The sequence below is a fragment of the Opisthorchis viverrini genome, assembly GCF_000715545.1.
Source record: "Opisthorchis viverrini unplaced genomic scaffold opera_v5_82, whole genome shotgun sequence".
Classification (NCBI taxonomy): domain Eukaryota; kingdom Metazoa; phylum Platyhelminthes; class Trematoda; order Opisthorchiida; family Opisthorchiidae; genus Opisthorchis; species Opisthorchis viverrini.
In genome coordinates, this window is record NW_008751738.1 from 575,135 (window position 1) to 587,168 (window position 12,034).

The 12,034-nt window shown below is 44.8% G+C and overlaps 1 protein-coding gene across 1 annotated transcript in view; it reads left to right on the forward strand.

The window, feature by feature from the left end:
- Positions 1-10,669, forward strand: part of T265_04766 (hypothetical protein) — a gene marked incomplete at both ends in the record, with an annotated part of 21,753 nt that extends 11,084 nt beyond the window's left edge. Inside the window, 11 exons of the mRNA XM_009169591.1 lie at positions 798-883; positions 920-1,003; positions 1,034-1,230; positions 1,263-1,408; positions 1,443-1,536; positions 3,032-3,359; positions 3,766-4,149; positions 5,686-5,899; positions 7,466-7,551; positions 8,750-8,926; positions 10,137-10,669. Coding sequence (XP_009167855.1) covers positions 798-883; positions 920-1,003; positions 1,034-1,230; positions 1,263-1,408; positions 1,443-1,536; positions 3,032-3,359; positions 3,766-4,149; positions 5,686-5,899; positions 7,466-7,551; positions 8,750-8,926; positions 10,137-10,262 — 1,922 coding nt within the window. The remainder of the gene's footprint in view (positions 1-797; positions 884-919; positions 1,004-1,033; positions 1,231-1,262; positions 1,409-1,442; positions 1,537-3,031; positions 3,360-3,765; positions 4,150-5,685; positions 5,900-7,465; positions 7,552-8,749; positions 8,927-10,136) is intronic.
- Positions 10,670-12,034: the final 1,365 nt, after the last annotated feature.

Consider the following 12,034-nt stretch of genomic DNA (forward strand, 5'->3'; position numbering starts at 1 on the left):
CTACCTATCCACTCTTTCCAGCATACGGCTTCTTAGTCATGTGCACTATTGAGTGTAGTAATATTGGCTCTGAGTTTTGGGAAACTGGTCATAACCAGAAATGTACGCGAGTGTCTAGGTCCTCCAGATATAGATGATTGCGTGAAAACAAGTGCAGCTACATTGATATTCATACGATACACTTTTACGTTTCAGCACACATGGAGGCCAAGATTTCTGGTGTGTGGGTGCCGGATCATATCTGCCCTCGGAGCGGTATTTAAGGCTAGGAGTTTTGCTATGACGCTATTGCGAAACGTCATAATTTTTTTATCTCGTGCCACTCTGGGCGTTACACGTTTCGAAAATATGTGCAGCCATCAGGTTGATTCCATACAATCCCTCCCTCCCTCCCAGTTAGAGGTACTCTCACCGCCAGGAGGCCAAGAGAGAGGCTGAAAGCACATCACCTGATGTGCAGCCCCAAAACCTTGGAATCTATAATAGCGACGAAAATTTGGGAGAGCGTAAAAAATATAGCCCTCCCAGTTAGAGGTACTCTCACCGCCAAGAGGCTGAAAGCACATCACCTGATGTGCAGCCCCAAAACCTTGGAATCTATAATAGCGACGAAAATTTGGGAGAGCGTAAATAAAAAATATAGCATGTCCAGCGGCATTTAACCGCGGTGACCCTGAACTTAACGGAATGAACTGAGCTAGACCCTGACCCTGAAACGTGCACGCATTTTAGGGCGCGTTGCCTGAAGTATTTTCGCCATCGGGACATGCTAGATTTTTTTGTTATACTAACTAAAGGGGGAATTCGGTTGTGGTGTTTTCCCAGCACGGTGGAGATGTTCAGAGTGTCTATTAATACATTTCTCAAATCTTTAATATTGAAGGTGATCAGCAGCCATCCCCAATTAACATCCGTTTAGGAAAATGCTGGACAATCTCCTTTCGTTCACGATTCTCGCGCCATCAAAATGCATATGGACAATGAATTCAACCTTCTGTTCATCGTGAGTTTGTTTTTTGGGTCTAGCTTTCAGGCTGCCTATCAAAATATCTTGCAGTTGACCTATGTGGACAAATTTTTAACTTCCATAGCACTCGAGTTTAGAGACAAATACAAAAATGAGTTGCGCGCGAACAACATTATGTGTAAATTTGACGAACTAGCCGAGATTTATACAGAGAATTTGAAAAGAATTGAGCGAGAGGACCGTGCTTTGCGTAAATCTGCTAAGTGGGTAGCTGCTTCCTAAAATTTACTGTCAGACCAATGCGTACCTTCGAGGAATCCGAAAAGTCAAAGAAAACGGTGGCCTCCATGATCATATCAGGACCCAAGAAGTCTGAGCGAGTCGCTCCTGAGAAGAAAGCGTCCAAGACTGAATCTCCGAAGCTGTCCGAAGGCCATGAAGGTGCGCTTATTCCCGTGCTTTTTATTCCGTATAGTTCAGACGGATTCTGCCGAGGATATGCTGGCCCAGAAGAGGCGAAAGCTCGCAGAGAAGTTGAAAGCCTCAAAGAAACCAAAGGAATCCACCAGGTAAATATTTTATTCGAAATATTTCTTGTTGTCTTGGTTTTATACATTTATCAGACGATGTGTCGTGGCAGATAAACTGTACTGCACCTTTTCATATTACTCGGCCAGTCAGCATCGCCATTACTGACAGCATTAAAGCACTCGCAAACCTGTGGGCCAAAATATTAATTGATCTGGTTGGAGCGTCACATGAAGAGGGACAATCGACGAGCCTAATATTGGTCTGGATTGCGACAGGGCTTCATTTGTACTAGTGTAATACCCACATTACTGGTTACGGCATCTAAGAAATGTCGCACTCAAGGCGACGTTGAAGTATGGGGGGATATTTGAATAGCTAGAAAGGTAGATGTCAGTTCATTGTCCGCTATGCCGTATACGGCAAGTAAGACGACCGGGTTTATGAAGCCAGATAACGACCGATGTAGCAGAAAACCTGCCGCAGTCGTCATCATCCAGAAGAATTTTAAAGTAGCATATTCGTAACTGGCGAACAACGGTGACGATCCACTTGTGGCTGGCATAACCGTTTGAAGTGCCCACATCCTCAACCCCCAGTCATACACTATGGATTAGAAAATGGAAAGTGTTAAAGGTTAGCAAAAATTTAGCAAAATATGGGATACATTCATTGAGGCTTTCGGGTTAGTAGCTTAGGTGCCGGGCTACATTCGAACGGATGGACGTCAACCGTGCGTGGATTTTTTGGACATACTTGCTGAACTCTATGAAGCATTCAACTGGGTCTTTTGCAGGTGGTGATCCTCTACAACTCCTCCATGGATCGGTTGTGGATTTTGAGCTCTACAGGGGAGCAAGAAAACACGGACTGTTTTAGGTGATGCTGTCCTTTCATCTTGGTGCAATCATTCTTACGTCCGCAACAAAGTAGTGTGTATTGCACTGGGATTTTTGCTCTTGGAGCTCATTAGCAGTGCAAATCTTTGGTTGCTCTGGAGTTTTGAACTCCCGACATCCGACATGCAATGTGAGCGCGTTGCCGCTACTCCACCAAGGCTTTAGAACGCGATTTCCAAATTTCCTCAAATTAGACATCCGTATTGTAGTTATTTCGGTGTGGGTTGAGGTTTGAACCGTCCAAGGTGTTTGATTGAAGCAGTTCCGTAAAATCCACCGTTTGATGTGCCTCGTAGGCAGTGAGTTGAAACCTAACCACATAGATAAAGAACAGGGTAGCTGAGCGATCCGATTACATCACATTACATCAATTAGCCCTTTTTTGTGGCTCGGTACTTTTTGGTTTCAAAAGTTACTCAGGTCCGCCAATTCCGCAGCAAGAGTAACCGCTGTGTGATCAGGTTTTTCTTCTCTAACGCGTAAATTTGTAAATCACTCGTTGCCTGGTACATCCCACTGTGTTTTTTCGTTCTTTCAGCACCACCTGACACGAGTAACACACTCAAGTATTGACTCGCGTGTGATATCGCCCGTGTATACCATTGTTTCCTCACATTTTTAATCTCATGTTTCGCAGTCCGACTTCATCACCACTCCAGAAACCTAACGGAAAGCGAATAAAAGAGAGTCGTCGGTGGGATAACGCCGCCTCCGGTGAGGAAGCTGCAGCACTGGACTTCAGTAGTCCTATCGGGGCGGGAGAAAGCAACGGGAAGGCTGATTATGTTTTGTCGAAATCTGAGGCGGCTACGCTGTCGCGCCTCCGTGGTTCAATGAAGAATGAATTAGATGAGGTCCACGTGTCTTCTGATGAGGAAGAGGAGTTTGTGATCGAACCTGCAGAAGTAGCCAATGAGACAGCCGAGAGTACTGCTCCTAATTCCAAAGATAATGGAGGTGTAAAGGTGAGATGCCCATTCGTATTTCCCGTTACCTTCACTTAACTGGAATATGTTCTCTCTACCTATTTGATTCCCGCTCAATGCAAAGCATGTTTTCTTCATCTGTTGTTACCAAGTATGTAACCAGAAATGCTGTGCGGGGTTGCCGGTTCGGCCTCCTATAATGGTAATGCTAAGTCTCTACTGATACTGAATCAGGAATGTAGACGGCTGTTGCGCAGAATACATCTTTTTTCACTGTGACTTCGTTACTCATGAATGAAAGGGTTAGCCAATGGTGCACACTGTTGAAAACGAAACAACTTTTAGCAACGATAAGGGGAAAATAAGCTGTTAGAATTATCAGACATATGTTTTGTCATGTTCACATGCATTTATCGTATTGAAATTGCCATGTTTTACTTTTTAGGACAACCGCGGAGGTCTTGTATCCAACTTGCTTAAAGGATTACGTCTGCCTGGTGGTAATGGCCGTATTCTAACCCGCGAAGATATTGCCCCATCTTTGGAGCAACTGCGGGATCGACTCGTTGCCAAAAATGTTGCTGTGGAGATCGCTCAGCGTGTATGCGATAGCGTAGCGGAACGTCTTGTAGGTACACCGTTGGGGGCTTTCGAGCGTGTTTACACTCGTGTTCGTACCAGTCTGGAGGAGGTGTGCACTCGTGTACTTGCCTCGGGGCGTCGTGTTGATGTTCTCCGTGATGCTTTGGATGCACGTTCTCAGGGAAAGCCATATACTATAGTTTTTTGTGGCGTGAATGGTGTTGGAAAATCTACCAATTTAGCTAAAGTAAGTCGCACGCCTTTTAAATATGTTAATGATGTACATCTCTGGTTGATAATATTGTCGTTTCTTATGCTTAGCTTGACTTTTCGATGTGAAACTGGCCGTTGATCCATTAAATCACTCGACTACTGTTGGATAGAAAGTAGAAGGGGACTTGTTAGATTATGAAAAAAGAGGCCCAACTACACCTAGCGTGAACGAAAAGACAAACCTATAAGTGAACTTGGACCGCCAATCTCCCGCTACCGCACGGGTATTCTGCTGAAGGCAACCACGTTTTGTCATGCTTGTGCAACAGGCCGTCACAGCCGACTCACTCCCCTTTGGTCTATTAAACCCCCCATTAGTAAGCCCCTTGTGTGACTTCCGCAATGGGTCACACATTGATGTCATCCAGATACACAAAGGGCTACAATGTGAATTCTTGAAGAGTGGATGGTGGGTCTTAAAGTTGGAAGTCCTGTAGCGCTAACAAAAAGGTACATCTGGGTACGGGCTCGAACTACCGACCTCCCGCTGGTGAATTGTATGATGTATATAGACCGTCCTCGAGCCCATTGGAGCACCTGATAACTACGAAGCCACAGGCCTACATATGACTGGATGATGGGCTTATGGATCCTAAGAACCTCAGCAACACGAGGGCTTTCTTCTTTGCAGGGACTTATAAGGTAGACGTAGAGAGATTGTGCATGTGACTCCGTGGTTGAAACTCTTGCCGTCAGAACCCCTCCTCAGTCAGCCAGTTTTCTGACTGATTTCTTGACTTAGCCGATATAATAAAAGGGGACGTCTTTTTGGATGTCTAGCTTCCCCATGATATCACTGCTTCTGTGCACCAAGCCAAGGTTGACCGGACAAACTTTATCTGCTCCCAAGATTGTCGTTTTACGTTTTGACAGTGCCATGAGTCAATCAATCAGTTTATCAGCTATAAACCGTGTCTCATAGGCACATTGGTTCCAGCTGCTACAGTCTGGATCACCGGAAAACGGAAAAGTGGAATATACAACCAAGCTTTGGAGGTGAAAGCATGTTCAGTTTGTTCGGAAATTGGATAGCTACACTTTTAAGGCGATAGCTTTGATGCACGAGTACCACTGACTGCACGATTGGGCCATTTCCGCCAATGTCACTAAACACTGGTGATTTGAGTCCCGGGATCCCCATCCAGGTAGGTGGCAGTTGCCCACCCAACTGAGTTTAATGGTTAATGTTTTCGTACTCCGTTGCCAGGTTATTCACTGTCCACCTCTCGGTCTTTTCCACTTAGCTGGGATAAAAGAGCTCTGGGGTAGATGGTCTTCTGGCATGCGGAGTACATAAGTAGCCCCAGTTTGGTCATAAATTGTTTCGTCCAAATAAACTGACACCAATTTTGTCGTGTAATTTTCGGAGAAGCTCTTTCTGTTGGAAAAGTCGGAGGTTCAGATCAAATTTAGTGGCGTGATTGGTGCTTCTTATTTATTTATCCATGTTTCACATACGATTTCTGTATTCCATCTTCATGCATGAATTTGTGTCCTTTGAATCCTACAGATCGCCTTCTGGTTGATCGAAAAAAAATTCCGTGTCTTAATAGCTGCCTGTGATACTTTCCGTTCGGGGGCTGTGGAACAATTGCGGACGCACGTGCACAAATTGAACTATATTCATCCGCCTGAACAACATGGGGGACAGAAAATGGTCGAGCTTTACGAACAAGGCTACGGCCGTGATGCTGCTTCGATAGCGCGTTCAGCTATAAACTATGGTGAGAGGGTTTTCTCTTGTCTCCGGACCATGCACTATAGACTTCCGACGTATTTTGTTACTTCAACTATACAACTACATCGAACATAAATTTCCGTATTAAAAGATCATCAAAGCTGGCCCATTTGTGGATAACACGGGACTATGTAATTTTGCTGCGCGTCTCACATAGACACGATATCGAATGCTAAGGTAGGTACCTGCAGCAGAAGTATGGTTACTTTATTACAAGGGTTGCGCAGGCGTTTCCGATTAGCCGTTGCTTACATGAACTTGCCACTACCTGCGTTTTCGTACTCACTTATCCAGAATGATAGGCGGAGGTGCAAGCGTCCTTCCCCTATTTGGAAGGCCCGCTTGGGAGTTTTCCATTCATGTGTAAGCTTGAATAACCTGATGGTTCTTCACCCTTCGGTTCATCCCATGGATTGCACGATGTGTACGCCTCCTGTGCACGCCGCAGCCTTTCCAAACCACCTAACTGTTTTGTGTTCCAGAAATGGGGTTTGGAAACGAAGTTGGAATTGTAGTTTCCGGTTTAGATTTTTCAGCCCATGCTACCGCGATCAAACAGGATTCAAATGATATAAATTGTGATCAAGAACACGTTATTTTTCTCAGGAAATCATGCGGCTCAGCTAGTTTGTTACCTTCAATTTTCCCTTAATCTTCTTCCGCCCNTTACCTTAATCTTCTTCCGCCCAATGCCATGACGCTACCAGAAAATTTCACACAATTATTTCGACCTACCGTAAGATGTTTTTCTCCTGAGAAACTGAACCTTTTGCTCAAAATGGCCGAGTTGTTGGCGGCTACCTTTCGAATGGTTGGTATAAAGGTCCCCTGAATTATTTTTTAATGAGAGTTTGTCAGTGCCTTCCCAGATAGGTCTTTAACCTGATTGCTTCCACTCACTCAGTTTGCTACTTTACCTCCACTTTTACTTCCGGATTTCGGTGACTAACAGTTCATACCTAGTGTTTGCCGAGGAAGTGTACCGCGTGCTCCTTACTATTTGGAGCAAATATGGCAGATGAACACTAGGTGAGGCATCTTTGTTCAGCATTGATGTTGCTATCAAATGTGGTGGCGTCATGTTGTGAGTGTTGGACGAGGTGCCTGGTAAGAGCGACTCAAGTCCACAAGAATAGGCTTTCAGTGGGTACTTCTCAGAGTTGCAACTGACTTCAACTATCTATTATTCACAAGTAATAGTGTTTCGGTTGGGAGGGGATTTTCTCACTCAGAGGGACGTATTTGCTCTCTCTACCCATCCTGAACCATCTGATGACTAAGTAGCTTGAGGCCATTCTAAAATATAGTGATATATAGTGATAAAGCACGTAGCTTTCAGTAAGTATTTCGCGAATTTGATTATATTACTCGTTGTTAGTATTTGGGTTGCCACGTCCATCTGCGAATCATGTCTGTGGAGGGGTAGCTACGGGCCAAATGATCGTGGTACTACCGTATTTGGTTTTGGCGTACTAAACCTACACCGGAATTCGTGAACTGAACTCTTGACAGTCCTATTGTACTAGCTTATTCTTTTTTTACTCTCATTTAGCCCGTGATCGCCATCTTGATGTCGTGTTGGTTGATACTGCTGGTCGTATGCAAGATAACGAACCGCTTATGCGCGCTCTTGCTTCGGTAAGCTGTTTTTCTCGTTTAAAACTCGTAATCAATGGCAAACCAATATGCTTCTTGCTCATGCCTTCAAGCTCCAAACAGTCCATGCATTAAGGTCTAATCAAAAGTTCAAATCCATCTCGACCACTCTGTTGCTCATCTTCAGTTTTAAGCACCGTATTATCGCAGTCCTCGCGCCTTCTTAGGTTTTGTGGCAGTTCTATCCTGGACGAGCAGTTCAGTCTCCGCCCCCCTATAGTAATTCTCGGCGAAATTTCTTCCGTATTCTCACGATTCTACAGCAGCACCTACGAAAGTGAGGATGAACGAAGATGGTGCTGATCGGCCTTCTTATCAAAAGAAACCGGGCATAAATTTTTACTGAGTTTTGGTCCGTCACTACTGTCGCGCGAACCAAATTTACTGATTTGGTCTCTATGTGAAGCTTCCAACTCAACGGTCTCATATAATCCTTTCAACTGATGAACCATTCGGGTCGTGTTGGCCACTAGAAATGCGGACGATGCAATTCACTCGCGCTCTTCTGAGTATCAGTCGTTATGTGAACCGCCACGTCACTACGTCCTATCTATCCTTACAAATTCGGCTAATCTTCAAACTAACTTCATGTTTTTACGTCATATTCTGTTGGGTTTCGATACCTGCTTGAAAGTATGTGTTCATTGTTTCTCCACAACTTTCCGGAAATTTCATCGGGCATTTGGACATTTCCAAAACAACCCGACCAAAGCTCGTCCACGGTGGAGGCCCATTCGACGCCACCCTGCAAGGGTGATATCCTCTTAAAAAACGATGAAAGAACTGCGAGGTGAACGCATAATATAGCTTAACTCAGTGCTCTCACGTAGAGTGCCCCGCGCCAGAATACAGGAAGATTTCGCTGCTTCTATCAGCTTCCACTATATCTTTGGTTTCGCCTGCAGGCGCGACGAATTTCACCTCGGTCTGACCGACAGTACCCTTGTTACTGGAGACCGGAAGCAACTCCCTCTCTGGCTGACAAACAAATTTACTAGATACACGACTGATCACTAAGCTACAATCAACCCAACATTCTCTATTGTAATGCAATGTGATCTGTCATCGAGAATAAAGCTTCTATGAACTTTAGTGACTTCTCGATTCGTTTCTAGGTCCACCTACTTTTTTCCGTTAATTCCGCTCCCGGTTCGCCTGAGTACGCTTTTCCCTCTCCCAGCTTATTCATATGAACCAGCCTGACTTGGTTTTATTCGTGGGTGAAGCCCTGGTCGGAAACGAGGCTGTGGATCAGTTGGTCAAATTCAACCAGTCGCTCGCCGACCATAGTATGGCTGACAAGCCACGCACCATTGATGGCATTGTACTGACCAAGTTCGATACAATCGACGACAAGGTTAGTACTGCTTTTGTCACAATTCTTGCTTGAAAACACTTTGTTCTTTTTAATTTCTTTGATTTTCATGTATGCTCAGAGTTAATGCGAGATGGCCAAGTGGTTAGAGCGCGAATTTACTGACCAGAAGGTCCTTGGTTCGACCTGTGACTCGGCTTCCCCTCTCTAGGCTTGGGCAACCTGGTAGTATCCCACCCTCGTGCAGGTGGCCTGGCAACTAAGCACAGAAAGGATGCTAAAGCTGAACGATTTTTTTCAGAGTTAATACCCCTCGTGACAGCGCACTTTCGAAGATCGAACATCCTCCATAAACCAGGGAAAGCCCCTGTTCCACTTTTATGTGCTACATTTGAACCGTACTTTTGTACTTCGAAGATCCATAAGCAAATTGCTTTGCCCGACCGATAAACTGCTGGGAGGGATCACTGTATGTACCGCTGAGTGCTGGTCCATATTTCATCCGTAATTCAGCCAAATACTCAGTGACAGCATATCCGAAACCGGAGCATCCCTTTGGATAGTAAAACTCGGAAGTCCTTTCTGCAAACCTAGAGAGACGATTTGAGATGGAAAGATGGTCATCAGTCACGTTGCATATAAGTGCGAGAAACAAATAGGGATTCTGCTGATGTCAGTGCCTTTTGGACAGCAGTATTATGTACATCACGTGCTTTCCCGGTCCACTATTTCGCTCTTTTGTTGGTTTTTACAACCGAGAACCGGAGCTGTGAATCAATAACACACACTGGTAATAATAGGCGCCTTCCGAACATCCGAATAGATCTGGGTCTGTCGTGCAAGTATGCGGCTAGAATATATGACGCAATCCTGAGCTCGTCTTCAAGCAACTTTTGTAAACTTAATGAAAGAACACAATATTACGATGGTTTTTCACCTAAGTTCTAGTTTTTAGCTTGTTGCACCTCTTCTCATTCCGAACACTGGCGCGCGTTGGTCCCAACGAAACATTGATCGCGTCGTACATATTGAGACATTCAGGAAAAAAGTTGAAATGATGGTTGCAGGAAAATTTTACCGTAAATTTAATAGCCAACAACTGATAAGTCGCCTGTCTAAACATAGCCTTTATTCCGGAAGGTGTTCAGGCCCCGTATATCATAGTTTGAGTAATTCAAAACCTCGAGTTTTCCAACACCACAGTTGCTGTAAAATCCTTCTAACAATTGTCCTGCAATGTCTCATTCCACAGGTGGGTGCGGCTATTTCTATGGCCTACATTTCGTCTCAACCGATTGTCTTCGTCGGGACCGGACAAACCTATGCAGATCTTCGTCAGTTGTCCGTTGGTGCTGTGGTCAAGGCACTGATGAAGTAGCGTAGCGCCGTCATGTGCTGCATGCATACACTTTCGCTCGCGTTGTTTCACGACCTCGAATATTTGCCCCATTCTCTGCTATTTTGCGACCCTCCCTTTTTACACGTTTGACACCAACAATCACCGTTCCTATCCCATGTCTGCGTTTTCTGGGATATGTGAAATCATATTTCTCAATCCTCTCGTCATCACTAGTGTTTTGGTGTCTGTCTGTTTTCTTGGTTTTTGTTTGTTGCCATACCTTTGTTCTTACTTTCTGTCTGTCTTCGGATGGTCATTCCTCAATTTGATGTGATGATTTGGTATTTTGTCCTTCTTCCCTGGTTGGCCACCAAGTATATTTTGATGCCTCTTTTTGATCAGATTATATGTAAGCTCGAATTTTGTGTGAAACAGAGCTACCGTGCAACCTTGATTCTTTTGGGTACAGGATGTGTGAAGGCCGTGTGCAGTGCCCTGTTCATTGGACAACACGCTCGAATTAAGCTGAATGAACATCTTTCGTGATAGAGAAAACTAAGCTGGCTAGCTAAGGATACTTCAGTTTTCGTTACATTGGTGAAATTGTTTTACTCTTAGTAAGTTTGTGCTTTAGATCTGGCGACAGAAGTCATTCTCTGTCAGAGTACGCTTTCTGCAATGTCATTGACCTGTCCCCTATATCAAGGGGTCCTCCGTATCTGACTGTTGGCTGCTTCGGGGGCCACTCCCTCCGCCATTTTTGTAGCCTATACGAAGGACAGCCTTATGATGGATATTAGCTGTCCCAGGTTTTGCATAGTGACGGAAATATACCTGGGTAGTTTTCGAGAAACACACTCATTCGCAACTCAATTTGGTTTTCACGAGAGACTCAACTGAATCTCTCGTTTATGGTATTCTACAACTGAATGTGCTGCACACAGGCCGCCTCAAGTTTCAACTGGGGCGATATTCGAGGTATCGCAGTATATTTTCACAGAAGAAACTACTCACAAGGTCGAGGAGTTTTCGGTAACCTTGTGAGTTGTTTCCTTTATAAAAATGCCTGAGTGGTATTATCCTGATGCGTGGATGCTACAACCATGAGCTTCATGGCATTTTGACGTGCCGTCAGCGATACTCAGATGGCCTTTGCGGACCAAGGGCCCAATCGTTTCAAATAACCTATTGATAAGGTTGCATTGGCACACGGAATTATAGCTATGCACACATGTTTAGGTTTATTCTCTGATTACATTTACTGGGAGGTGGCCTTAGGAAATGCTACCGTACGAACGATGAGCAGTGATCTAATCTGTATGGTGTTGTAGTAGGTTGCAATCACTGGCATGGACAAAGTGCTGAACATAAGTACTTTACTGCCGCACCGCCATAATGTACCTTAAGGAGGCCCTGTTCTGAGGAAGAAAGGAAATGTGTCAACGCGGACGTCACTGGCCTTTTTCAACGTCAGTGTCGTAATGCGACCTCTTCCTGGGAGACCGTTTTCACCGACGGTACCCATACTAATCGTTATCGCCTCCATAAATGCTTCACAAGTCGTTTAACTGCATCATATATACACAAGGGAGACAGTGGGCGACTAATTGACACGCGCAATACATGTCCAGGGTGCCACAGCTGATCATGTTGGATGCGTCGTTTATTCACGGTCTCTGCTGTATGGCTGAAAACGTTTTCCGCCTGTATACGAGCTGCAGTCGTAAGTGCATCGGTTGAGCCGGCCGCATCTCCCAACCGTCCAGAGAAACAGTCTTTATAACGTAACTTGGGTAGCGTAATGATGTTGA